This window comes from Ctenopharyngodon idella, chromosome 8 (assembly GCF_019924925.1).
Source record: "Ctenopharyngodon idella isolate HZGC_01 chromosome 8, HZGC01, whole genome shotgun sequence".
Classification (NCBI taxonomy): Eukaryota; Metazoa; Chordata; class Actinopteri; order Cypriniformes; family Xenocyprididae; genus Ctenopharyngodon; species Ctenopharyngodon idella.
In genome coordinates this window covers 6015839-6043412 of record NC_067227.1, presented here as the reverse complement: position 1 = coordinate 6043412, position 27574 = coordinate 6015839, and the positions used below count along the sequence as shown (strand labels likewise).

Here is a 27574-nt window from a genome sequence, read left to right as displayed (position 1 = left end):
GGACAGTGAACAGTGGTCGAAAGTCCTCTTTTCAGATAAAAGTAAATTTTGCATTTCATGTTGAAATCATGGTCCCAGAGTCTGAAGGAAGACTGGAGAGGCACAGAATCCAAGCTGCTTGAAGTCTACTGTGAAGTTTCTGAAGTCAATAATGATTTGGGGGGGCCGTGACGTCTGCTGGTGTTGGTCCATTGTGTTTTATCAAGTGCAAAGTCAATGCAGCCATCTTCCAGGAGATTTTGGAGCACTTTATGCTTCCATCTGCTGACAAGCTTTATGGAGATGCTGATTTCCTTTTCCAGCAGGACTTTAGCATCTGCCCACAGTGCAAAAACCACTTCCAAGTGGTTTGCTGACCATGATATTACTGTGCTTTATTGGCCAGCCAATATGCCTGACCTGAATCTATGGGATATTTTCAAGAGAAAGATGAGAAACAGTCGATCCAACAATATACAGATGATCTGAAGGCTCAATAGTGCCTCAGCAGTGCCACAGGCTGATCACTTCCATGCCACACTTCACTGATGCAGTAATTTGTGCTAGGATCAAGTCATTTGCTGTAATATGTCCTGCCGATCAAGTATTGAGTGCACAAAAGAACATACTTTAAAGAACTTGAACTTTTCTGTTTTGCAAATCCATTTTTTGATTGATCTTAGGAAATATTCTAATATTTTGAAATACTGGATTTTGGACTTTCATGAGCTGTACGCTCTAATCATCAAAATTAAAAAAAAAAAAACTTTTGAAATGTTTTACTTTACATGTAGGGAATCTAGAATATATGAAAGTTTCATTTTTAAAAATAATTTATAATAAAAAAATGAACTTTTTGATGATATTCTAATTATATGACCAGCACCTGTATATATATGGGTAGATGTAAATATTTATACTATATGTAAATTCATTGTTTTTATTTATAATAATGCTTTAACAGAAACTAGAGAAAAACTGTTTGATGTTTTCTTTTGTTTATCAGGTAGTTTGGGGACAACCACTCCAGCTAAAATTCAGCCAAAAAGACAGTTTACCACTTTACGATCATATATTGAAACCACCTCTCTTAATACAAGCAAAACCAGTCTACAACTAGAGGCACCGTCACTGGGAGTGGACATTGTTATTTCCAACCATTCACAGCCAAAAAGCACTTCACAGTCAACAAGATCAGCAAAACTACCCAATGACCAATTAATGGAACCAGGAACTAAAAGAACAGTGACTGATATAAAGAACACTAAAGGTATGAATTATTTGTCTGAAGGATGAAAAAAACTATTACTTGTGCTATTAGTATACTTAGAAAATGAGTGCTGAAAAGGAAGGTGAAGACAGGGGAGAGGCGAAGAGCAAGGCAGAGCCTATGGAGCAGCCTAAAAGTTAGCACCAACAGCAAACATACAGAACTGAGTGGGAAAAGGACCCCAGTTTTGCAGGATGGTTAAGAACTGTTTCAGGCCATGACACCAAAGCCTTCTGCCGGTGTTGTAACGTGCACATGGAGGCTGAGATGACTGTTTTGAAAAAATCACAAAAAGTTAAAGAAACATTAGGACCAAAAGAAAAATCTAGCCCCAGCTCAAAGGTCCATAGCCCATTTGCTACACAAACCGTTGGAGAGAGAACAGCTAGATACATCAGTGAAAAATACAGAGATAAAGCTAACATGGTTCATGGCAGAGCACAACATAGCATTGAGGTCCTCGGATCATTTGGTCGACGTCTTAAAAGATATATTCAAAGATTCGAAAACAGCTCAGCACATGAGCCTTGGTCACACAAAGACAACTGCTATAACCAAGCATGTCATTGGAGACTGTTACTTTGAGAGTCTAACCGAAATCCTGAAAAGGAAAAAATTCAGCGTTTTGATTGACGAGTCACCAGACATCGGGAATGTGAAAACGCTTTGTGTCGTTGTTTCTTTTTTCGACGAGGGCACAAACAGGATTCAGACCCATTTCTGGAAACTGGTGCAGATCTATTCTATGAGGGGGCCACTGCAAAAAGGCTTTACACCGAGATGATGAAATCATTCACCGATGCAGATGTACCGATTGAAAACATAGTGGGGTTCGGATCGGATAACTGCAATACAATGATGGGAAAACACAATTCTGTCTCCAGCCGCCTTAGAAATGATCTGCTGGACATCACAGTGCAGCGGTATGTGGGCCACTCGTTGCACCTCGGTGCGAGTGAAGCATGCAAGCAGCTCCCTTGCAGGTGCGAGGATTTAGCCAGAGACTAGAGGTCTGCATTCCTGCGGCGCTCCTGCGGGAACCGCGGGACCCGATAAGATTTCTTGCTGAGCGGGATTAAATTTTGAATGAAAGGCGGATTGCGGTCGGTAACTATAGTGTGCATTAGGCGGGAGCGGGCGGTCTGACAATAACCCGGTCACTCCCGAGATGCTTTGACATCCGCGCATCTGTGCTTGAACTTGAAGTGAACAAATCTTTCTGCACTGGTGACGTTCACACAGTCACCAGTTCTCTGTCCTGAGAAACCTGGCAATATATGTTCTTTGCATTAGAGGTCTGCGCGAGTGCACCTTCAGAGAACATTCAACCTTTGCGATCGGATTTTGGAGGAGAGACGTTCTGAAACGGTCGTCAGTCAGCGTCATTCTGTTCTTGCGTGGATGTTAAAAAAGATTTCATTTTGCAGTATAGCTAGTAAGCCAACATTTTTTTCACTGCATTTTTTAGGGTGTTGACAGCATCATAGACAAATAAAAAATCTTGTATATATGCAACATTTTATATTTGTTATCCCCAATCACTCTCTTTCTTTAGGGGAAGTTTAACGCGAGATTCTGGAAACGATCTTTAGCGGGACCCATCGGGTCGGGAAGAAAATCACTATATGCGGATAGTGGATGAACACAGAGTGCATTTAAGGCGGGAGCGGGTTCGTGCGGAATAGAACCATTGCGGGAGCGGGACGAAAAAAACAGTCCTGCGCAGACCTCTACCAGAGACATTAATGGATATTTCAAAAACAGTGCAAAACATCTCGCACAGCTCCGAGAATTTCAAGATTTTTGCCATGTTGAACCCCACAAACTACTGAAGCCCTCCCAGACCAGATGGCTGTCATTGAGCGAAGTTGTGAAATGTGTGTCCGCCCAGTGGAATGCCCTCCGGCTTTTTTTTACTGACCAGTGGTTCGAGGCCAGATTGACCGCTGCGGAGAATATTTTTCGCTCCCTTAATGATGAGTCTCTTCGCCTGTACTGCTATTTTCTAGAGTGGGTGCTACCTAAATTCACAGACCTTAATCAATATTTTCAAAGTGAAAAGGTGGTGATTACTTCAATGAAGACCAAGGTCTGTGAAACCTACACAGATCTCCTTCTCACCCTCATGGACAGAGACAATGTTCTGCGTACTCCATGTACTGCGTAGCTCCGACCACAAAACACGCTGTACTTGGGTGTAAAAGTGATGCAGCGTGTCCAGCAGGCTAAGATTCCAGCAGCCACCCTGACAGATTGGCATCAAACCTGACGGCATCAAATTTGTACAGCAAAAGGACCCCCTCAGCATCTGGCAACACGCAGGCTTCTGATGACAGCGACTCAGGTGGAGTTTGGACCTTCCCACTAAGGTACGCCTTATTTATCTATTGTGGTAATTTGTAGGTCATGTCAAAAAGTTGTTGGTCTAGACCAGTGGTTCCCAACCACGTTCCTGGATGCCCCCCAACACTGCATATTTTGTATATATCCTTATGTCTGACATACCCATTTCAGGGTCTTGGAGTCTCTACTAATGAGCTGATGATCTGAATCAGGAGTGTTTGATTAAGGAGACATGGAAAACATGCAGTGTTGGGGGGCCTCCAGGAATGTGGTTGGGAACCCCTGGTCTAGATAAATAGCTGTATTCTGTACGTTTGACTCGTGTACAATAATTTTCTTCCAAATAGGTTAATTTTAAGCTTCTGGTACGATACTTGGATATTTCCAATCTGGCAACACTGTGCTACACATTTTAATCTCCCAGCACCCCAAAGTAGAGGCAGATCCAGATGTCGGGATCGCTGTCCCACAGGAGCGGTCCGTGGACGGTACTTTCACGAGTGCACCAGGCTCTCCATCACAGTCATTCACCTGCATATGCTCACCAGAGTTCTAATGAGACACCTGTTGCCCTTCGCGGTAGCGTTTGGACTCCTACTTAAACCACAGATCTACATTCAATCGATGTCTGGCTTTCGTTCAAGTTCCTAGGACTCACCATTTGCACTGTGTCTCAAGTAAAAGGACCTACTGTAACTAATACTGACCTGTTGTTCTCGGATTTGCTCATTGCTCCAGCTCAGGGAACTTCATGTGGAATATACTTACCATTGTCGGCACTCACCTGTGTTACAAAGATCTCTCTCGAAGGGAAGTTTCATGAGTTCACACTTACAAATAATCAGATAGTTAATAGTATGCATATCAGATAGTAATAATATGCGTATTTGGTGTGCTGTCCGAGGAGAGGGCTCCGAGCTCGGTATTTGGCCCAAACCCAGAGTACTTCCCCTGTATTTTGGGTTTTGGAAAGTAACCAGGTGAGTGTGAGGAGACGGGGTGGTGGAGGGATGCTGAAAACTGTCAAAAAACATAGGTGAGTCGACTGCGTATATATATATATATATATATATATATAGGTCTCCACTCATGCTGATTGGGTAGACATGTTGATTGCTGATTGATGACTGCTGGTTGGAGTGATGTGATTATTAGTTAGATCATTTGAATGTGTTCCTCCCGAACTTTGTTAATAAAACATCATAAAGTGACTTTTGAAAAGTATATATAGTGGGGAAAATAATTATTTGATCCCCTGCTGATTTTGTAAGTTTGACCACTTACAAAGAAATGAAGGGTCTATAATTTTTATGGTAGGTTTATTTTAACGGATAGACAGAATATCAAGCAAAAAATCCATAAAAAAAAAAAAAAAACACTGTACAAATGTTATAAATTGATTTGCATTTCAGTGAGTGAAATAAGTATTTGATCCCCAAGCAAAACTTGGTGGAGAAAGTCTTGTTGGCAAGCACAGAGGTAAGACATTTCTTGTAGTTGGTCACCAGGTTTGCACACAAATCACAGGAGGGATTTTAGTCCACTCCTCTTTACAGATCCTCTCTAAATCCTTAAGGTGTCTTGGCTGTCATTTGGCAACTTGAAGTTTCAGCTCCCTCTACAGATTTTCTATAGAATTAAGGTCTGGAGACTGGCTAGGCCATTCCATGACCTTAATGTGCTTCTTCTTGAGCCACTCCTTTGTTGCTTTGGTGGTATATTTTGGGTCATTGTCATGCTGGAAGACCCACCCATGACCTATCTTCATTGTTCTGGCAGAGGGAAGGAGGTTCTCATCCAGAATTTTACAGTACATGGCCCCGCCCGTCGGCCCCTCAATGCGGTGAAGTCATTCTGTACCCTTAGCAGAGAAACAGCCCCAAAGCATGTTTCCACCTCCATGCTTGACTGTAGGGATGGTGTTCTTGGGGTCATAGTCAGCATTTCTCTCCCTCCAAACACAGCGAGTCGAGTTGATGTCAAAGAGCTCAATTTTGGTCTCATGTAACCACAGCACTTTCTCCCAAGCCTTCTCTGAATCATTTAGATGTTCAGACGGGCTTGTCCATGTGCCTTCTTGAGCAGGGGGACCTTGCGGGCACTGCAGGATTTCAATCCATTGCAATGTAGTGTGTTATCAATGGTTTGCGTGGTGACTGCTGGTCCTAACTGCCTTGAAATTGTTAACAAGCTCCTCCTGTGAAGTTCTGGGCTGATCTCTCACCTTTCTCATGACCATCCTTTCCTCATAAGGCGAGATCTTGCATGCAGCACCAGACAGAGGGCGATTGATGGTTATTTTGTATTTCTTCCATTTCTGAATAATCGCACCAACAGTTGTGTCCTTCTCACCAAGCTTCTTGCTGATGGTCTTGTAGCCCATTCCAGCCTTGTGAAGGTCTACAGTCTTGTTCCTGACGTCCTTTAACAGCTCTTTGGTCTTGCCCATGGTGGTGGAGGTTGGAATGGAAGATACAGATTCTGTGGAATGGTTTCTTTTATACTCGTAACAAGATGACATTAGGAGTACTTTCTTAGAGTGACAGGACTAATCTGTGTTCCACTTGGGCACATAACCAATCTGTGGGAGCCAGAATTCTTGCTGGTTGGTAGGGGATCAAATACTTATTTCACTCACTGCAATGCAAATCAATTTAAAACATTTATATAATGTGTTTTTTTTGGTTGATATTCTGTCTCTATCCGTTAAAATAAACCTACCATAAAAAATTATAGACCCTTCATTTCTTTGTAAGTGGTCAAACTTACAAAATCAGCAGGGGATCAAATAATTATCATGTTAATCTTAAGTACTATAGAGTAGTATAGCATCCTTCATATCGCCGAAAAAGTCTTTAGTTTTATCATATTTATAAAAGATACATACGCTGTACCGAGTCTTTCCGAAAACAGCCGAGTGCCTGGAGGCGTGTCGTTGTGAGCGGAGATAGAGCGACGAGCTGTCACAAGCACGTGCAGCTTTTGCGTAGAGATCGGCTGCAAGCTATCAATGGTCTGTTAAACAGATATATTTAAACACACACAATACACCATTGCGTTATCCATGGATAACTTTTGAATCACTATATTAAATATAGCGTATAGTAAATGATGAATAATGAATTTATAAATTCACTACGTTTGTATTGTTTACATTATATGCACTTAGGCGCCTATTGCCAACAAAACAGACATTTGAAGCAGTTTTACTCACCACCTGCGGTTCCGACTCATAACCGGGATCATTACCACAATGACCGCTCCATCTTTTAAGTTTCAAACGATCTGTAAATCCAGCATAGAACTGAGCTTTGTTTATGAAACCATAAGCGCCGATCCCGAGGGCTCGAACAGCCACGGAAAAACACAAGATATTCTCCATTCATTTTAACCAATAAAAAACGCGATTGCAACTATCAGTTTCTATGGTTATTTTAATGACAAATATCGAGAGTACATCAATGTAATGCATGAAAACAAAACTCTTAGCTCCAATTAACGCTGGGTTCTTTGGGAAGCAAGGCTATCTTTCCCTCACAACCAAAAACACACTTCTTTGGTAACATTGTTGATTTTGTGAAGTCCTGTGACCTGTGCAGCGCTGCCGACGACTTCCGTAAAGCCGAACGCGCGTTGATGGGCGTGCTCTTGCTCTCTCTCTGGTCGACGTGTGCGTGCGTGCCCTTCCGGAAGAAGTGCCCGTACAAGGAATTCCGCCCCGTTTACGTCACTCAGGCCCATGCTCGAAAAAACCCCCCCGAAATTCGTGAGGATTTGGAGGAGTATTTTTGGCACAGAAATACTCTGTCATACGTCCAACTCGTGTTTTGAAACTTTGGCCATGTTTGGCATGATAATCCAACTCTTTAACAGTGTAAATAAGTCAGAATGCATGAGATAGCATTATACCCCCCTTTAAAAATGTTGGACTATAGCCATTCTGGCTGAAGTATTTATGTTTCCTGTTTCTAAGATTATCTCTTGTGAAGACCTATTTTTGTTCCTGTTATTCTAAAGAGATTATCCTTCTATATTCTATAGTGATCGTAGATCGCCTCTTGTGTACATCATCGTGTTGTAAGACTGTTTGAAAACTGCAAACTTACCTGTTGATATAGTAGGAACTGAGAGCAAATCAGATAGCAATGATTTATTCAAACTGACCAAGAAGCAGTCAGAGTAAACACCCAGGACCATAAAATCAGAAGATCCTGTCATTTCAGGTGCCATTCAGTCTGAAAACTTACTCCTCCACAGCTAAGTAATCCCAACTAAAGGAAGAACACTGTCAGCTGTTAGGCAGTTTAACCAAGACTAATGGGTTTGGAGATGGCTTGAGTCTCACAAGGAAAATCATGAGACCCACTCTTGAATGCAGGACTGAGATCCTGTCTAAAACCCACAGACTATCAAAATTGATCAGATCATCACAAAATGAAAAATTAGAGAATTATAGACCATGTGACTAATAAAAGACAACTGTAATTTATGTGAGGAGGAGAAACAGCTACGCCCCGAACTAAAAATCCTCCAAGGGTTGGATAAACATCTGAGTTTAAACAAAGCATTAGGTTAAGACTACGGGTTAAGACTGGTAAAATGGGTTATGACAGAGGTTGGGTTTTGAATGGGTTATGAAGTCAAGTCAAGTCACCTTTATTTATATAGCGGTTTTTACAATGCAGATTGTGTCAAAGCAGCTTTACAGTGATAAATGGTATATAATTTTGGCTGCACAGCAGCTCTTAAACAAAATGCTGTCAATGTAGGCAGATGCAAAGCACTGTTGAATATCAAATGTCAAATGTCAAGTGTCCCCAACTAAGCAAGCCAAAGGCGACAGCAGCAAGGAACCCAAACTCCAACAGGTGACATCAGGTGGCAAACAGGTGGCAAATAGGTGGCAAATAGGTGTTAAAATGGAGAAAAAAACCTTGGGAGAAACCAGGCTTAGTCGGGGGGCCAGTTCTCCTCTGGCAAACAGTGCTTTGTTACGATTCAGGTAGCTATCATAAGCCCGATAGGATCACAACATTCAAAGTATTTATTCCAGTTCAATCCAGTTCAATCAATCGTATTCATCACGCCGGTATGGATGGTTTGTTGAGGAACTGTGCCACTGACTGTCGTGTCGATGAGGCCTTCACAATGGATGATCTAGTTGACTCAATCTCTGCTGACACTTCAGGGGTGCGTTGTGGTCGTGTCAAGGCGTAGGTCCTCAATCTCACCTGGATACGGCCTGGATCCGGTTGACTACGGTAAACCTCGGGATAAACAGAAAGACTAATATTAGCGTAGATGCCATTCTTCTTCTGATGTAATGAGTACATCTGGTGTTATAGGAAGTGTTCCCGGTTCCGGCTGACCTAATTTATGCAGCCTAATAATCCTTTAACGGATTTGAAAAAAATAAATTGATAATGTGTTATGTGTATGCCAGGTTAAAGAGATGCGTTTTTAGTCTAGATTTAAACTGACAGAGTGTGTCTGCTTCCCGAACAATGCTAGGAAGATTGTTCCAGAGTTTAGGTGCCAAATAGGAGAAGGATCTACCGCCTGCAGTTGATTTTGATATTCTAGGAATTATCAGCTGGCCTGAATTCTGAGATCGCAATAGACGTGAAGGACTATAATGCATTAAGAGCTCGCTCAGGTATTGGGGAGCTAAACCATTTAGTGCTTTGTAAGTAATTAGCCCGATTTTAAAATCTAAACGATGTTTAACAGGAAGCCAATGCAGTGTTGACAGAACTGGGCTAATATGGTCATACTTCCTAGTTCTAGTAAGAACTCTAGCTGCTGCATTTTGTATGAGCTGTAGTTTGTTTAACAGGCGAGCAGAACAACCACCCAGTAGAGCGTTACAGTAATCTAGCCTTGAGGTCATGAACGCATGAACTAACTGTTCTGCATTTGTCATTGAGAGCATATGTCGTAGTTTAGGTATATTTTTAAGATGGAAGAATGCGGTTTTACAGATGCTAGAAGCATGGCCTTCAAATGAAAGATTTCTCCCAAGGGTAGCATGTACAGAGTGAACAGCAACAGTCCTAGTACTGAGCCTTGCAATACTCCATATTGAACTTGTGATCGATATGACATCTCTTCGTTTACTACTACAAACTGATAACGGTCAGATAAGTATGATTTAAACCATGACAGTGCAATTCCACTAATGCCAACATAATTTTCGAGTCTATTTAAAAGAATATTGTGATCAATAGTGTCAAATGCAGCACTAAGATCCAGTAACACTAATAGAGAGATACAACCACGATCTGATGATAAGAGCAAATCATTAGTAACTCTAATGAGAGCAGTCTCTCATTGGGTTATGAAGACCAAACCGCGTCATGTAGACCAAACAGCGTCATGTAAGCCACCTAACTACTCATCTCACTTGTTTTACTTTTCTTTTTTACTTGGTTTCTTTTCTGTTCTGTTGAGATTCTCATTTTCTAAGTCAAGTTTTTGCCTCAAAGCCACAGTCCACGACTCTATAGTCTTTGCTCGCCTTAAACTTCAGCCACGAGACTCCACTCCATTCATCCACCAACATACCAACTGATTGGCTGCACAAGATGTCACTCCAGGTGCAAAAAGACCTCCAGCGAACCAACGAAGATAAGATGTTCAATAATTTAGTGTATAACATAATTCAAGAATTAGTCTGAGTTGAAGGGGAATCAGAAGCCAAGTCCTGACCGGATGAGAGGAGGAGCTAGGAATTGAGGAGGGATTCAGCTGATGCAACCTTGACTGACGTTGCCTGCCAGAACTAAGGCTACACTTGATTTCTGTCAGGACCACTATAGCCATTTTCCCCCAAAACAAAACCATAAGCTGATATCCCCTAAACACAAACTGACAGCGAAAATCAGATTTTTTTCTCTCTGATAGAATTGTTAATAACATCCTGATGCTAGCGGCAAATGTTGAGCACTTTAGATCCAATCTTCTAAAGCAAGCAAGGACATATTTGCAACGAGTCTATTGGGGGAAGCTTACACCCAGTGTTACTGTAATTAAATTACTTATCCACTGAAAAAGTAAGGGATTACTGTTCATTTTTAGGTAATTTAATTAGTTACTTATAATCTACTTGCGTTACATACTGTAAATTAGTTCAACAGTTCTGTTTAAATCAATACTGAATTTAAAATCTAAATTTGTTGTCTAAAGGTAAAAGTGAACACTGCCTCTTTAAAATCGTTAGCTGTAGTGCAGTTGCGTGTGAGTTCGCACCAGTTGGCTGCGTAGTCGCTGTCTGAAGATGTCGGCAGAAGCGAGTGGCTGTTTTGCAGAATAGAAATATTCCAATTACTTCACTTTTTTGACACAGGTAGGCAAGAACATTACGGTAAAATGTAAGCTATGTCCTAGAGAGAAAAAACTGCGCGCACTCTCTGAGAGATGGTCTTCAGTCAGTGCGCTCTCAGCCAAAGCGCACACACATAGCCGCCTCTCGCGAGTGTCAAATTTTCGCGGTTTATTACACATAAACGTTCAAATACACACACAGTTATGTCAAAATGCCCGTCTTGGTTATGTGAATGTGAACAGCATGTGCAACAGCATATTGTCTCTGTCCATTAGGTCTTAGTGACAGCAGTCTTTAAAACATGCTACTGTCTACTATTGGCTGTCTGTATTATAAATGATAATCAAACAACAAAAGAAAAGCTTTAATAAGGATTAATCTATAATTAGTAATAAGTTACTTATTGAGTAATTAAATGACTTTTCAGACATAGTAATTAGAAAAGTATTTTAAATACAACATTGATGATTTAATTAGTAATTAGTAATTAATAACTTTTTTTAAGTAACTTACCCAACACTGCTTACACCCCTAGTGGAAACAAAATCTGATACAACAAGCATGTTGTATAATCACAGAACTAGTATTAAACTAGTAGTAGTCTGGTTGGGGAAGCATACACCCTGCAGCAACAGCTCCAACTAGCAGCAGCAAAATCTGATACAACAAGCATTTTGTAAAATCACAGAACTAGTATCAAAACCAGCGGTAGTCCGGCCGGAGAAGCATACACCCTTGCAGCAATAGCTCCGACTACCTGTTGTGACATTAGCATATAAACACGTCATCTTTTTAGAGCTGCCCCACAGCAGACCCGATTTGCCTGCACCATGAATCGTCATTCCGTCCATCACCACAAAGCTGATCGAATCTGTGCCGTATAGGCTCCATACAACTGCAACTTGCAGCGACAAGCATGTTGCCAAAAACAATAGATAAGTAACGCACATTGCCCAAATGATCGCATAGCACAAGCATTTAATTGAAAACAACTAGATAAGCCTAAGCAGCACGGATACCCTTAAAGCGATAGTTCACCCAAAAAAGAAAATTATTCCATGATTTACTTACCCTCAAGTCATCCTAGGTGTATCTTCTTTCAGACGAACACAATCAGAGATATATTTAAAAAATATCCTTAGTCCTCCAAGGTTTATAATGGTTGTGAATGGTAGCCCAAATTCTGAAGACAGAAAAAAATGCATCCATCCATAAAAAAACGAATCCATACGACTCCAGGGGGTTAATAAAGGCCTTCTGAAGCGAATGGATGCATTTGTGTAAGTATCCTTATTTAAAACTTTATAAAGTAAAATAACGAGCTTCCGGCGCGACAGTCATACACATTCGACGTATGTCCAAAAAGCATTAACTTCTGCGACATAGTACACAATGCCATGACGTTCTACACTACGCCATGATGTACAACGCATAGTACGTCATGTCATTGTGTAGAACGTCATGGCATTGTGTACTACGTGCAGTTTTGCCTGCTGAATTCGCAGTTTAATTAGCTCCTGAGCAGTGTGGTTTAATAAGCTCCTGAGCAGCGCGATCTAATTAGCTCCTGGGCAATGCAATAAGCTGCTGATAATACTGTTGACTTTATATATATGGATGCTGTGATAGGCCTCGTGTTCCTATAGGGTTGTCCTAGAGTCAATGCAAGCTGCCTAGTCCATCCCAGAGCCAGAAGCAGACCTCTGCCTAATAGATCTGTGGTCTGCGGATCCAGTTCCCTCCCGAGTCCCCACTCTCGAATCTTTGCCTTCTCTGCTGGTCCCATCCAGCTGTCTGGATGCTCCAGTCCCATCTGGAAATTTTCCTCCTCAGATATCCTTGCCCGACTTCCTGGCACCATCTCCTTTGCTGGTGTAGCAGACGAGCTCAAAAGAAATTATTAATTAATTTATAGGGAATTTTAAAAGAGTCACTTATTTTATGACCGAGCAACTGATTTGTTGAGCGTTCATTTACACGGGCTGTAACTATAAGCTCTGTAATGGATAGGAATATCGTGAATATCGTGAAAACACTATTTATTAGCAAGGTATCATAGATCGGCAGTTTAAGACATTAAATTCGTAAGCACATAACACAAGACACTTCTCTTTAAAAATATAAATGAGACTTTATTGATTATTCTAACACATAAACTAATATCTAACACATGCACACACAAATTTCAGAAAGAAATGAAGTGAGGAAAGAATGAGTTTTAAGAGAGTGAAATGATGAAATCAAGTTCCTAGCAATATATGCACTTCATAAGACCTGATCTGAACGAACCATCAATCATTAATTTAACCCTTCTATCGCTTCTTAGGGCGGGGTTATTAGACTTTATATCAATGCACCAGTTCAGCTAGAATCTGGAGGTACTTGCGTTTGTGTCTTTAAATGGGGATTCCTTTGTTGGTGTCCTTGGCTTGGAGAAAGGTGTTCCCCAGTTTCTTTTGATTTGCTGCAGGTCTTTTCGTGTCCGGATTGATGCCGTGGGAAGCCAATCACGTTCTGGTGTGCTGGCGGAGGAGTGCTCTCATGGCTGAAGTTTGTAGTTTTAAGGTGGGCAAAGACTGTAGAGTCGTTGATTAAACTTTGTGGCAAAACTTAACTTAGAAGCGAGACTCTCAACGGAAAAGAAAGGAAACTAAGTAAAAGAAAGGAAAGTAAGTGAGTGAGACGAGAGTAGTTGGATGGCTTGAATGAAGTTGTTTGTTCTTATTTTCATCTGATCTTGATCTGCCTTTGTCTTGTCTTCATCGTCTGTTCTGTCTTCTTGATCTACCGAATTGTCTGAATTGTCTTCATGTACTGAATATTTAAACTGAGGTGTTGGTCCAACCTCTTTGAGGAGTTCTGACCAATCAGGTATCGTCTTTGATTCAGAGGTGGCTTTTCTCCTCCCCTGATCATATATTAAATGTTATCTGTGGTCTCTTAACTTTCCTGCTATTAGCAGAGAGTGCGGGAGAGTACAGTTTAGACATGATTTCTATAAAAGAATACGATACATTTTACACAGATTTCATTCAAGCCAAAATTTAAGTTATGAACAGAGATTTACACTCATACCAAACAAGGCACACTTTCAATCAACCATTCAAAAGTTATAACAATTACATGAATTGTAATTCATCAGTGATCTGAGCATAATAGTCACAAGTATAGGTTTTAGACATAATATAGAATTATGCTGTTGAACGATGTTTGATTACAAGTTCGTTTAGAATTGTTTTATATAAAAGAGTCTTTGTGGGGTTTTTTGTGGTATATAACTCTGGTTCACTCAGAGGTCACTCAGAAAAATAAGGCCTGTTTTGTATCTACATTTCGGAGATCAAACAATCTCTGCTGTTATCTTGGTGGGGATCACGCTGTGCCCTCTTCAAACTAATCCATCTTTTACAAACTGCTTAAGGTTGACATCTCCTTCATTTGATTTCAACAGTGCTTTGATCTGCCTGCATTGACACTATTCTTTAAGAGCTGCTGTGCAGCCAAACAATGTACCAGTTATCAATGTAAAGCTGCTTTGACACAATCTACATTGTAAAAAGCGCTATATAAATAAAGGTGACTTGACTTGACTCAGCTAGACTCAACTTTTACAAGCTTGCAAGGCCATAAAGTACTTAGCTGGGGGTTTTGTAGACTGAATGGAAGCACAAATGACAGATTCTCTGATTTTGGGTCCCGCATGTTGATTTGGGATCTGGAGTGTTGAGATGAGTTTTGTATGGAATTATGTTTGAACGAATCATTTGGAAGATTCATTTGTCTGGTTCACCCTCAACTCCTACACTGGTTACGTCCAGTCCCCTGGATCCTTAGGATCGTGGTCCAGTTCCTTGGCTCTGCCCCTCCACCAGCTTGGCATAATGCTGAGTCCTCTGCCTGTCAGCCCGTTGGATCCACACTGGCTCTGTGCTCCCTTGTCTTCATCGTGGTCCGTCAGCTGTAGGACTCCCTGTAGGACTCCCTGTCTCCCTCGTCCCTCCAGCTCAGCCTTAGTCAGTTGTCACTCTGCCTCTGCCACAGACATCCATGTATCCGGCTATGCCTTGATCCTCCACCCCTTCGGCTCCACCGGGCTTTTCCTTCCCTCTGGCTTCCCCTTCATTCTCACTCCCTCCATCATCACTCCAGACTGCCGAGCCCACGTCTCGACCTTGGTCCTGAGCCAGCAGCTCCACCTTATGCTTCCGGGCCATGGATGTCGAACTGGTTTGTCGGCCTCTCTGCTCCGCCAGATACTTCACACACCCTGGTTTCACCTCCGTCAGTTGCTTTCCGGGTTCTGCCTGGGCATTCTGCCAAAGCTCCACCCTGGCTCCTTCCACTGCCAGCTCCACTATGGTGTCTGTCTCCATCGATTCTTCCTCTTCCCTGCCCATCACAAGTTCCGCACCCTCCTCCAAAGCCCTCTTCCTCCCTCCTCAGGTGCACTTGTTACTGCGCGAAGATGTGTCTTCTGGGAGGGGGGAGTACTGTCACGGTTATGGACTTTTATATTCTGTTTTGTTTAGTTCCTGTTACTCTGCTCCAGTTTTGGTTTTCTTGGTTACTGAATATCTCCTTGTTTGTTTCTATGGTTATTAGTGGTGTAACGATTCACTCATTTTCTCGATGCATCGTTTTGCATGTTTTTTTTTATCGTGAATCGTTAATTTCAGTCAATAATCGATGTAAAATGCTAAGAATCGGATTAATCGTGATTCGATAGCGATTCAGTGCTTTAAAATATATAAACATTAAATTACTACATGCGCAAATTAATGGAGACGTTGTGCACCGTCATTCGCGCCCTCTCAGCTCTGTGCCTTTCCCTGGATTGCACTCGTGCTCCGTCCGTAGTTGAAGCAGCCTAACATTAAAACTCCGCTTATTCAAGGGCGCACATTTATTGCATGGATGAAGCAAACACATAATGTAAGTGTCTAAAATAAGTATGCACAGTTCCAATGAATGATAAATGAAATTTAAATTAATGTCGTTAAACTGAATGTACGAAGGAAACTGCTGAAATAACTATAACCTTAACAACACTCAAATAAGAGCGCGTGGTTTATCTATCAGTCAGATGTGCATTAAAGTTGCGTTCATAACTGTAGACAAACAGTGCATTTTCTCTCAGAATCATCATAAGGAAAATGTTCCGTATAAAAAGAACAAAGAGGGCTTTTCTTATTATTCCATGAAGAAAATTTAGTTTAGGATTAGTTGGGAAAGTGCATGATAGGGTAGTCTCTCCATGTAAGGATTAGTATGTTTATTGTAACACTTTAATAACGTTGTGTAGCCATTAACACTTTCCTACACTATAGTTCACATGAACTAACAATACTTTTAAAGCCTTTTAAAATTTTGACTTATGTAAATTTCTACAAATGCCAATTTTTATAGGCTATTAAAATAAAGTTATGTAGCATCATTAAGAACTAACATGAACTAAAATTAGCAATGGAGAAAAGTTTTTTTTTTTTTTTTTGCCCCACTCTCTGACCCCCCTGAAGGTCGCTGAGTAATTTGCACCCTAAGAAATTGAGGGAAGCATTTCAATAACCCTATGAATGCATATAAAAATGCAGAATCGAATCAAATTAATTGAATCGCATCAAATTTTAATGCGAATCGTCTCAAATCGAATTGTTCTGAATTTGCAAAAAATTGTTCTTGAATCGAATCAAACACCTATGAATCGTGAATCGATTCGCTGTCTACCCAAAGATTCACAGCCCTAATGGTTATATATAATTATCACCTGTCAGTCATTATGTTTGTCTTGTATTTAAACTCACTGTTTGTTCAGTCCTTTGTTGGTTTCAGTTTGCATGATTGTTTATACTTCCCCTGAGTTTCATGGATTATTCCTTATACCCTCCGTTGTGCAATTCCTACAGCAGCCACTCATGACACTACAGTATTGTGACCTAGCGCGTGAAATGGCTTATTGAACAAGAAAAAAATATAGGGCAGGACAAAGGAGACGATTCAGTCATATCACAGGACGAGTAAGTTGTGACATTTTGATTAAAGATTACAAGGTTTTTTTGACCTGTTATGAATGTTATGAAAATGTTAGGAAAAAGTATGCCTGTATGAATTATTCACGATAAGACCAGTAACACGCATTAAGAAAATAAACAGGGTCAGTTTTGACTTGATGCTGACTTTAACGAACCCAGAAACCAGACAGTTACTTGTGGTTTTAAAGAGGTCTTTATTGTTGGAACATGACAAAAACTTGCCAAACAGGTGAACATTTCTCAAATCTGAGGAAGAATATTCAAAACATTTATAAGAATAAAATATTTTTCTACATAAAAATATGCATGAATTAACTTAAGTAAAATTCCTTTTCAGACTTTTTTCTTTAACAAAAGAAATGTCTTAATAGAAAAACTAATTTCTTAATTTTTGATAGTTTGATAGTTTGTGTTTCCTGACTTTGTATATCTTAGGCACAGTTTGCAGTGCAGGCTGCAATATTAATAATATAATGTGTTTTGTCTCTTAGAAGTGCACATTTGACAGCAGCTTGAGTTGAGTTACAGTAGCAGTAGCTTGAGTTGGGATGCAGATGTATATTTATGTTCATTAACAAAAACAGTAACATCTGTAAAAATTAAAACAACCTCATAGAGTAAAATTTTGTTTGAGTTAAGATTTTATTAAACTACTTTTATTAAAATTAACCATTGGTCATCCATAGTATCATACATTTAAATCATGATAACCATAGGTAAAACCACGCATGTATATAGCACCTCACTACCATGTTAAAATGTAAATATATGGTTTCTATGGTATATGTTATGAAAAACATAGCCTAAATACATTTTTTTACTATAAATACAAATGCACAAATGCTATAGCTTAATAACAAAAAATACTATAATTATATTCCATTACTCTTTTAATGCATGTCTACATTAATAATATAATAAGATTTGATTTGAATATACTACATTTCTGCCACAAAACCATGGTACAATTCAGGGGCGGACTGGCCATTGGACCACTGTATAATGTGGACCGGCCAGTTAGTGTTACTACAGCGAATCCATGGTAAATAATGGTGATTAGAAGTGTATGAACCTATTCATATTGTTCTTTAGTGTATTTTAACCTTATGTTTATGAGCATTCTATTTTCAAATATACAGTGGTGGTCAGAATTATTGGCACCCTTGGTAAATATGATCAAAGATGACTATAAAAATAAATCAGCATTGTTTATCCTTTTGATCTTTAATTAATAAAATTAGCAAAAATCTAACCTTTTATTGAAGGAAAAGAATTGAAAGTGGGGGGAAAATCACATTATGAAATAAATGTTTTTCTCCAAAACATGTTGGCCACAATTATTGGCACCCCTAGAATTTTTGATTTGTAAATATCTCTGAAGTATATTCCCATTCATATTTAATTTTTTTTTTTTTTTTTAGCACACCAGGGTGATCATGAACATGAAATTGTCCAGCCATGACTTCCTGTTCCACAGGAGTAAAAACATGAGGAAACACAAAAGCCAATTTTCCTTAATCATTCATCACAATGAGTAAAACCAAAGAATATAGTTCTGATGTGCAGCAAAAGATTGTTGAGCTTCACAAAATAGAAAGTGGCTGTAAGAAAATAGCTAAAGCATTGAAAATCCCCATTTCCACTATCAGGGCAATAATTAAGAAGTTCCAATCAAGTAAAGATGTTACAAATCTGCCTGGAAGAGGACGTGTGTCTAAATCGTCCTAATGCGCGTGTAATGATGGGCTGACAGCGTGAGGATCCATTTGCAGTTTCTTTATTGTGACAACAAAGCACAAGGCAGACAAGGGCAAGACAGTAGCAGTAACAGGGACAGGCTTGGGTCGAGGCAGGCGGCAGACAAACAGAAACTTACAACAGGCAGAGTTCAGGGCAGGCAGCAGACAAACGTAATCCAGGAAACAGGCAAGGTTCAAGGCAGGCGGCAGAGGTTCACAAAAGATAAACAGTCCAATCGATAGCAAGGTAACAGTCCACAAGAAAACGCTCAGTAGTGATCACCGGGGCAAATCAAGACTTCGCAGTGTATGGATGCGTGTGTGCGTCTTAAATAGTGTGAGTGTGATGCAATGCAGGTGTGTGCAATCAGTCCCAGGAATGAGGGCCTATGGGTAACGTAGTCCACAAGGAAGTGACTCAGAACTCAGGTGATGGCTCCCTCCGGCGGCCGGGAGGAGGAGCCGCGGGAGCCGTATTCGTGACAGCGCGATGAGGAGGAAAGTTTGAGTGGCCAAAGACTCTCCAAGGATCACAGCCGGAGAATTGCAGAGATTAGTTGAATCTTGAGTCTCAGAAAGCCTAAAAAAATATCAAACAGCACCTACATCCCCACAATTTGTTCGGGAGGGTTTCAGGAAAAATCCTCTGCTCTGATCTAGAAACAATCTCCAGCATATTCAGTTGTCAGACATGACTTCAAACGGGACCGGCTTCTATGGTCAGAGGAAACTAAAAAAAGAGCTTTTTGGCAGCAAACCCACCAGATGGGTTTGGTGCACACATGGATAAAAAGTACCCCATGCCCACGGTTAAAGTGAGAGTTAGCTGGGAGAACATCTAGCAACTAAGCAAGTTAATTGATGTCAGGTCTGTAACATGATTAGCTATAAAAGGGATGTCTTAGAGAGGCAGAGTCTCTCAGAAGTAAAGATGGGCATAGGCTCTCCAATCTGTGAAAGAGTGCGTAAAAAGACCGTGGAAAACAATGTTCCTCAACGTCAAATTGCAAAGGCTTTGCAAATCTAATCATCTACAATGCATAACATCATCAAAAGATTCAGAGAAACTGGAGAAATCTCTGTGTGTAAGGGACAAGGCCGAAGACCTTTATTGGATGCTCGTGGTCTTCGGGCCCTCAGATGACACTGCATCACTCATCGGCATGATTGTGTCAATGACATTACTAAATGGGCCCAGGAATACTTCCAGAAACCACTGTTGGTAAACACAACCCGCCGTGCCATCTGCAGATCCCAACTAAAGCTCTATCATGCAAAAAGGAAGCCATATGTGAACATGGTCCAGAAGCCCCGTTGTGTCCTGTGGGAAAGACTCATTTAAAATGCACTGTTTCAAAGTGGAAAAGTGTTCTATGGTCAGACGAGTCCAAATTTGACATCCTTGTTGGAAATCACGGATGCCGTGTCCTCCGGGCTAAAGAGGAGGGAGACCTTCCGGCGTGTTATCAGCGTTCAGGTTCAAAAGCCAGCATCTCTGATGGTATGGGGGTGCATAAGTGCATACGGTATGGGCAGCTTTCATGTTTTAGAAGGCACTATGAATGCTGAAAGGTATATAAAGGTTTCCAGATGACATCTATTTCAGGGAAGGCCTTGTGTATTTCAGCAGGTCAATGCAAAACCACATACTGCAGCTATTACAACAGTATGGCTTCGTTGTAGAAGAGTCCGGGTGCTGAATTGGCCTGCCTGCAGTCCAGAGACGACCACAACCTCTTCAGCAGCTGGAAACCTATATCAGGCAAGAATGGGAACAAATTCCAACACCAAAACTTCAGAAACTCATAACCTCGATGCCCAGATGTCTTCACACTGTTTTGAAAAGAAGAGGAGATGCTACACCATGGTAAACATGCCCTGTCCCAACTATTTTGAGACCTGTAGCAGGCATCAAATTTGAAATGAGCTCATTTTGTACATAACATTGTAAAATTTCTCAGTTTAAACATTTGTTATGTTATCTATGTTCTATTGTGAATAAAATATTGGGTCATGTGATTTGAAAGTCTTTTAGTTTTCATTTTATTCAAATTTAAAAAACGTCCCAACTTTTCCGGAATTGGGGTTGTACATGGTATCATGGATTCTATCAAATACCAACAGATAAAAAAACAAAAGCTGACCGCTTCTGCTAGAAATCTTATAATGGGCCGTGGTTGGATCTTCCATCAGGACAATGATCCAAAACAAACATCAAAACCAACACAAAAATGTGTCACTGAGCACAAAATGAAGCTTCTGCCATGGCTGTCTCAATCCCCTGACCTGAACCCTAAAGAAAATTAGTGGAGTGAACTGAAGAGAAGAAGCACCAATATGGAGCTGGAAATCAGAAGGATCTGTAGAGATTCTGCATGAAGGAATGGTCTCTGATCTTTTGTCAGGTGTTCTCCAAACTCATCAGGCATTATAGGTGAAGACTCAGAGCTGTTATCTTGGCAAAAGGAGGTTGTAAAAAGTATTGAATAAAAGGGTGCCAATAATTGTGGCCAACGTGTTTTGGAGAAAAACATTTATTTCATAATGTGATTTTCCCCCCACTTTCAATTCTTTTCCTTCAATGAAAGGTTAGTTTTTTGCTAATTTTATGAATTAAAGATCAAAAGGATAAACAATGCAGATTTATTTTTATAGTCATCTTTGATCATATTTACCAAGGGTGCCAATAATTCTGACCACCACTGTATGTTAATTAGAGATCAGTTTGTAAAAATGTATGAATTGCAAAACTATGCTTAAATCTGTGTAAGAAAGTAATTTAGGAATTTAGATTTATAACTATACATTGTATATCGTTTTATTGAAAATGGTATGAAAAGGATTGTATATTGTTGTATGTGTTGTATGTAGTTATGTGCTTTCCTATTGTTTTTTTATTGTGCTTTGCCATTTACCTCAATAATATTCCTTGTATCTCTTTTGATTTCCACAGGTATATCACCTTTTCTAAGGACAACCTCTCCTCTCCTCACCTGATTGGACATGGCCATTTTGTATTCTCTGAAAATGATAAAAGAGTTATAGAGACGGACCAGTCAGTCACACAGGGAATAGTTCCATCTTTGAAGTCAAATTCTGCTTCTCCAACCCATGCCCAACCTAAGGACCCCTGTGGTACTGGTGTGGGCCCCTGTGTTTTTTCCAAAGATCAAAACAATGCTGACAAATATGGTGCAACAAATGGCAGCTTTTTAGTGTGGGCAGACTTAAAACGCACACTGTCATTTGCATGGGAGCTGCATGTATTTGGTTCTGCTGCCCTCTTCCTTCTGCTTACCGTTGGCTCAGTCCTTGGCTTAGCATTAGCTCCCAGCTTGAACTGCCCTCACTGTGGTGAACTGATGCTCACCAATAGCTTCTTGCTAGTTGTGGGTGTGGTTAGAGCAGGCCACTTTTTGCTCGATCCATATGGGACACGGTTCCTTCTGCCACCTCCTGTAATAATAGCTTTATACACGCTGCCGTTAACACTGTTAATTTTGGCACAGGCTGCGTTAGTGATTTTGGTACTAAAAAAGGCAGGAGTAACTTGGCTACCACCAACACTTCAGAACCCCCCTCTGTTAGGAGTATTAGCTGTTTTACAATGCACTCTCCTACTTGCTGCAGACTTGCTTTCCCCTGCACTTTCGCCTGCTGTTCCCATCGTCCTACAGAGCCTCACACTGACTGCAGGCCTGACACTGTGTTTTAGGCTACCTTTTCTTGGCACTGCCACGCCTCTCTCACACACATGCAGCTCGGGGAAGAAATAAGGGAATAGGTGAAGAAAAGGTGCGTGTTTTAGCATGGGTACTGGCAGTGTGCGCTCTTCTTGGGGCATTGTGCTGTCTGTTGCACATTTATGCCTGCATGTGGCTATATGGACTACTAGGAGACTGGAGACTCTTTCGTTGGGCATGGTGGCTCTGTCAGTTCTGGGGGCGACTGTTGGAGCTTGTCTGGGCTTTCTGCCTGCTTCTGGTGTCTTCCTGGGACTTCTGGAGACCCAATGAAGGCCACATATGTGGAGCACCAAGACAGGAAGGAGCTGCCACAGAAAGCTTGCCCTCACCCTCTCAATCATCAAACTCTACCAGCAGACATACATGCTGGGCAAAGATTGTGCAGAGCCTCAAGGTAAGGCAACAAAGGAAATTGGAAAGTAATGGGATTGGAGGGTCCAGCAATAGTGCAGTGGCGGGAGAGTTGCCCAATAACTGGGCAGGACAGGAGCGATCAGGGTGGACATTAGCAAGAGCCTCATACGAAATCATGACCCACTCAAAGACACCAATCATGGGCGCAATCTGAAAAGCTTTGCAGGCGGCTCTGCAGGTTCATTGCTAAGGCTGCAGCCACTTGCACATCCACCTCAGTGCTCTTCAACCAGCAGTCTGGACAGGGACAATGAGTCAGCCATCTCACTCTGTGATTTTGACCTGCGCCCTCCAACCCCAATTGACCTTGGCCGCAGTATTGATGAGGCACTTCATCGTGAGCATCTATTAAGGGGCAAAAGTTTGTTCCAGCCACTGCGATCACTATCACCTCCTCTCTCTCAAAACCTTTGGATGTGACGGAATAGTGAACCCCAAATCACACTGTCATTGAGCAGTGATGAACACACGTTGCTCACAGAGTCCTCCACAGGTCTGGATCGCTCCATTCCTAGTGCTGTGCCCAGCCGACAGGTCACAGCTCCCCCTACACCCACTCATCAGGGCTTCCATTGGGTCTCTGAGGCACCAGTGCCTTTCTCTTTGTCCTGCCCGGTCTCACTGCACCCTTCCCCAAGCACAAGCCATGCCCTCATGCCTAGTGCAGAAAACACAAGGCTGTTTCTAACCCCTGACCTTGAAAGTTCGCAATCAAATAGTAGAGATGGGAATAGTTACTTGAAAGTCACACGAAATGATGACTCAGCCAGTGTTGGCAGCGACATTATTGACCTTTGAACATGATGTGGCAAAATGCATTCACATTTTCCAAAAATCAGAGATTACACATTTAATTATGACTTGTTCAGATGGACTGAGTCTAACTGTAGTATAATGGTACTAAGTATATACTAGAATAAAGAAGTGCAATCAACACTGAAAATATTTACTTCTGTTTTTTTTTTTTTTCAAAAGTTTTGTTTACTGCTGTGCACATACAACATAAGTCTATGAGGCAAGGCATTCCAGAAGTGTGTATTTTGTTTTTACCATTATTAATGTTTTTGTATAAAATGTTTGTTATTTGATCTGGAAAGTTGTCTAAATTGTCTTTTTTTCAGTGGTAGGACCACTATTATAGGCAAATTAACTTCTAGTTATGTGTTATTTGTGTAATTTCTGTTGGTGGGGTGACTCCATGTACAGTACTTCACAGAGAGTTACTAGTCTCCTGTCGTTACTTGTAATATTTAAGTTTTGTGGCTGTGCTTATGCAGTAGTGCGTATTTTAATATTTATGCTGATGCAGTGCCTTGTCCCATAGACCAACCTAAGTGCTACCTTAGCAAACATTGTGAAGACCTGTGTCTGGATAGTGTCTTTTTTCTTCTTTGCACTGCATTTGAACAGAATTTATACATGTTGACTTTCTGTCCCATGCTTTGTACTTCCAGTTTATTCCTGCAATACAGCATACCAGAAACATACCAAACATTCCCACAACTGGAGTTATGTTTAGTAAAATCATTTTTATATAACTGACTTGGCAACTGACCGAATAGCAGACTAAAATTTTGTTTGTTGGTGCATTCAGCAGTTTGGCCAAATTTCAAAACAGTTGAATGCTCAGCTCATCACTACTTTATTCAATACAACAGAACTCATGTCCGAGCAATAAATGATAGAAAGCTGTGAGTATAACTAAAACAGATTATGTATATACTATATTTTTGTTTGTAAATAATGGTGTATTCTGGTTACATGCAATGCATTTACTGTGAATGACAGTCTTTCCTATTGCAAGAATATTAACTGATTCTAAAAAATACAATGTTGTCAGTCAATGACAGATGCATAGACAGATGCATATTAACATTTGCATAGCTTTCCTTCTTTAAAATTTCTCAGTTCCATAGTAAAACCAACACAGTTTGTTATCCAGATTGTTTATCCTTTTGATCTTTCATTCAAAAAATTCACAAAATTCTAACCTTTCATTTAAGTAAAACAATTGGAAATGGGGGAAAAAGCTCATTATGAAATAAATAAATTCTCTAGTTCACGTTGGCCACAATTATTGGCACCCAATTATTGCATTGCAACATCCTTTCCCCAAGATAACAGCTCTGAGTCTTCTTCTATAATGCCTGATGAGTTTGGAGAACACCTGACAAGAGATCAAAGACCATTCCTTCATACAGAATCTCTCCAGATCCTTCAGATTCCCAGCTCCATGTTGGTGCTTCTTCTCTTCAGTTCACCCGACTCATTTTCTATAGGGTTCAGGTCAGGGAACTGGGACGGCCATGGCAGAAGCTTCATTTTGTGCTCAGTGACACATTTTTGTGTTGATTTTGATGTTTGTTTTGGATCATTGTCCTGATGGAAGATCCAACCACGGCCCATTATAAGGTTTCTAGCAGAAGCGGTCAGGTTTTGATTTTTATCTGTTAGTATTTGATAGAATCCATGATGCCATGTATCTGAACAAGATGTCCAGGACCTCCAGCAAAACAAATAGGCCCACAGCATTAAAGATCCAGCACCATATTTAACAGTGGGCATTGGGATACTTTTTTTCCCTGTTTGCACCAAACCCATCTGGTGGATTTGCTGCCAAAAAGCTCTTTTTTTAGTTTCATCTGACCATAGAACCAGGTCCCTTTTGAAGTTCCAGTCGTGTCTGACAACTGAATATGCTGGAGTTTATTTTTGGATGAGCGAGGAGGATTTTTCTTGAAACTTTCCCAAACAACTTTTGGTGATGTAGGTGCTGTTTGGTAATTTTTTTTTTACGCTTTCTGACCCCAAGACTCAGCAGATTTCTGCAATTCTCCAGCTGTGATCCTTGGAGAGTCTTTGGCCACTCAAACTCTCCTCCTTACTGTGCATCTTTAGTTGATTGGAACTTCTTAATTATTGCCCTGATGGTGGAAATGGGGATTTTCAATGCGTTGGCTTTTTTTCTTATAGCCATTTTCTATTTTGTGAAGCTCAACCATCTTTTGCTGCACATCAGAACTATATTCTTTTGTTTTTCTCCTTGTGATGAATGATTAAGGGAATTTGGCCTTTGTGCTGGACAATTTCATGCTCCTAGTCACCCTGGTGTGCTAAAAAAATGTAATATGAATGGGAATGTACTTCAGAGATATTTTACTCATAAGAATTTCTAGGGGTGCCAATAATTGTGGCCAATATGTATTGGAGAAAAACATTTATTTCATAATGTGAGTTTCCCCCCCAATTTCATTTGTTTTACTTCAATAAAAGATTAGAATTTTGCGAATGTTTTGAATGAAAGATCAAAAGGATAAACAATGCAGATTTATTTTCACAGCCGCCTTTGCTCATATTTACTAAGCGTGCCAATATTTGTGGAGGGCACTGTATGTGCTTGTATGCTGTGATATATATATTTTAATTAAATTACTATCTTTCTTTTCAACTGTTTGCATTGTACAACTGACACCTGTTGTAATTTTATTGATTATAACAGCAGTAACTCATCAAATGATGCTCAAATAAGAGCATTTTAACCAGGCACAACCCCACACATGGTATACTGTCAGGCACACTTTCAGCATTTTAAAGAGATGATTTATGATGGTGGAGTAAGGCTGTGCAGTCCCAGCAAATTATGACAGATTGTGGTAGTCCCCCGTATCTATATTTATGTATCTATGTATTTTTGAGGTCAAGTTTGCTTTTGAATAAAACAGAAAGTGTTATCACCAACATACTGTACTATATGTGACCCTGGACTACAAAACCAGTCATAAGGGTCAATTTTTTGAAATTGAGATTTATACATCACCTGAAAGCTGAATAAATAAGATTTCCATTGATGTGTAGTGCAAAAAAATTAAAATATTGAGAAAATTGCCTTTAAAGTTGTCCAAATGAAGTCTTTAGCAATGCATATCCACTCACAAAAATACATTTTTGATATATTTATGGTAGGAAATTTACAAAATATCTTCATGGAACATGATCTTTACTTAATATCCTAATGATTTTTGGCATAAAAGAAAAATCGATAATTTCAACCCATACAGTGTATTGTTGGCTACCCGTGTGACTTGTGACTGGTTTTGTGGGCCAGGGTCAAATATATATATATATATATGTATATAGAAGCATTTTAATTGAAGGGTCAGTTTACCCACTGAGTTATCTTACTCCCCACATGACTTTCATAAAACTTTAATCATTTAAATAAGCACTGCATTAGTGCTTGGTAAATTTAAGATCAATATATTCATTTTAACAACATATTGGTAAAAGTGTTATTTAAATGGAAAAAACAGAACTAAAAATGATAAATTCTTATAAATGTGTTCTTTCACAATGTATAAAAACTACCACTTTTTGCTGAAATCAGCTAATAAATGTTGCTCTTACAGTATAGTTGTCTTTGTTGCACATTACATTGAGATAGGGAAACATATCTTATAATTGGAAAAATGTTTATAATATAAAATAATCTGACGATTTAGTGATAATTCTGGTGCAAGGTCCAGAACTCAAGTATTAAATCACAGTGCGGAACTTGACATTGGTATTCTTCATCTTCTGTTTGTAGACCTCATCAAACTGTTCATTTTGTGCCACAGTGAAGTGATTTTTCCAGTCTCCAACTTTACCTTTTGGAACACAAACAAATAGAAGATAAAAGCAAATGAAAGGACAGGATTCATAAGTCTAAATTAGATAATTGGTTTATTAAC

General features: G+C 40.2%; 2 protein-coding genes across 6 annotated transcripts in view; one reads left to right on the top strand and one right to left on the bottom strand.

Annotated features, from left to right (window-relative positions):
* LOC127517592 (proline-rich transmembrane protein 3) overlaps window positions 1–25134 on the top strand; it is a 127160-nt gene extending 102026 nt beyond the window's left edge. The window contains exon 3 of one of the 2 annotated variants that reach the window (XR_007931333.1): window positions 986–3611. Coding sequence is in view for 1 of the 2 variants with exons in the window: in XM_051903450.1 (XP_051759410.1) it covers window positions 21638–21681 (44 nt within the window). In the remaining variant the exon portion in view is untranslated. Of the gene's footprint in view, window positions 1–985; window positions 3612–21637 lie in introns of those variants that run through there. The other variant, XM_051903450.1, reaches the window with a different exon arrangement.
* The window catches only part of LOC127517616 (cytosolic sulfotransferase 3), a 139124-nt gene that overhangs the window by 51407 nt on the left and 60143 nt on the right, over window positions 1–27574 (bottom strand). For 2 of the 4 annotated variants that reach the window (XM_051903514.1, XM_051903511.1), the window contains exon 8: window positions 27035–27490. The exons of the other annotated variants lie outside the window; for them this stretch is intronic. In XM_051903514.1, coding sequence (XP_051759474.1) covers window positions 27378–27490 — 113 coding nt within the window. In that variant the 3' untranslated portion in view covers window positions 27035–27377. Of the gene's footprint in view, window positions 1–27034; window positions 27491–27574 lie in introns of those variants that run through there. 4 annotated transcript variants of the gene reach the window in all.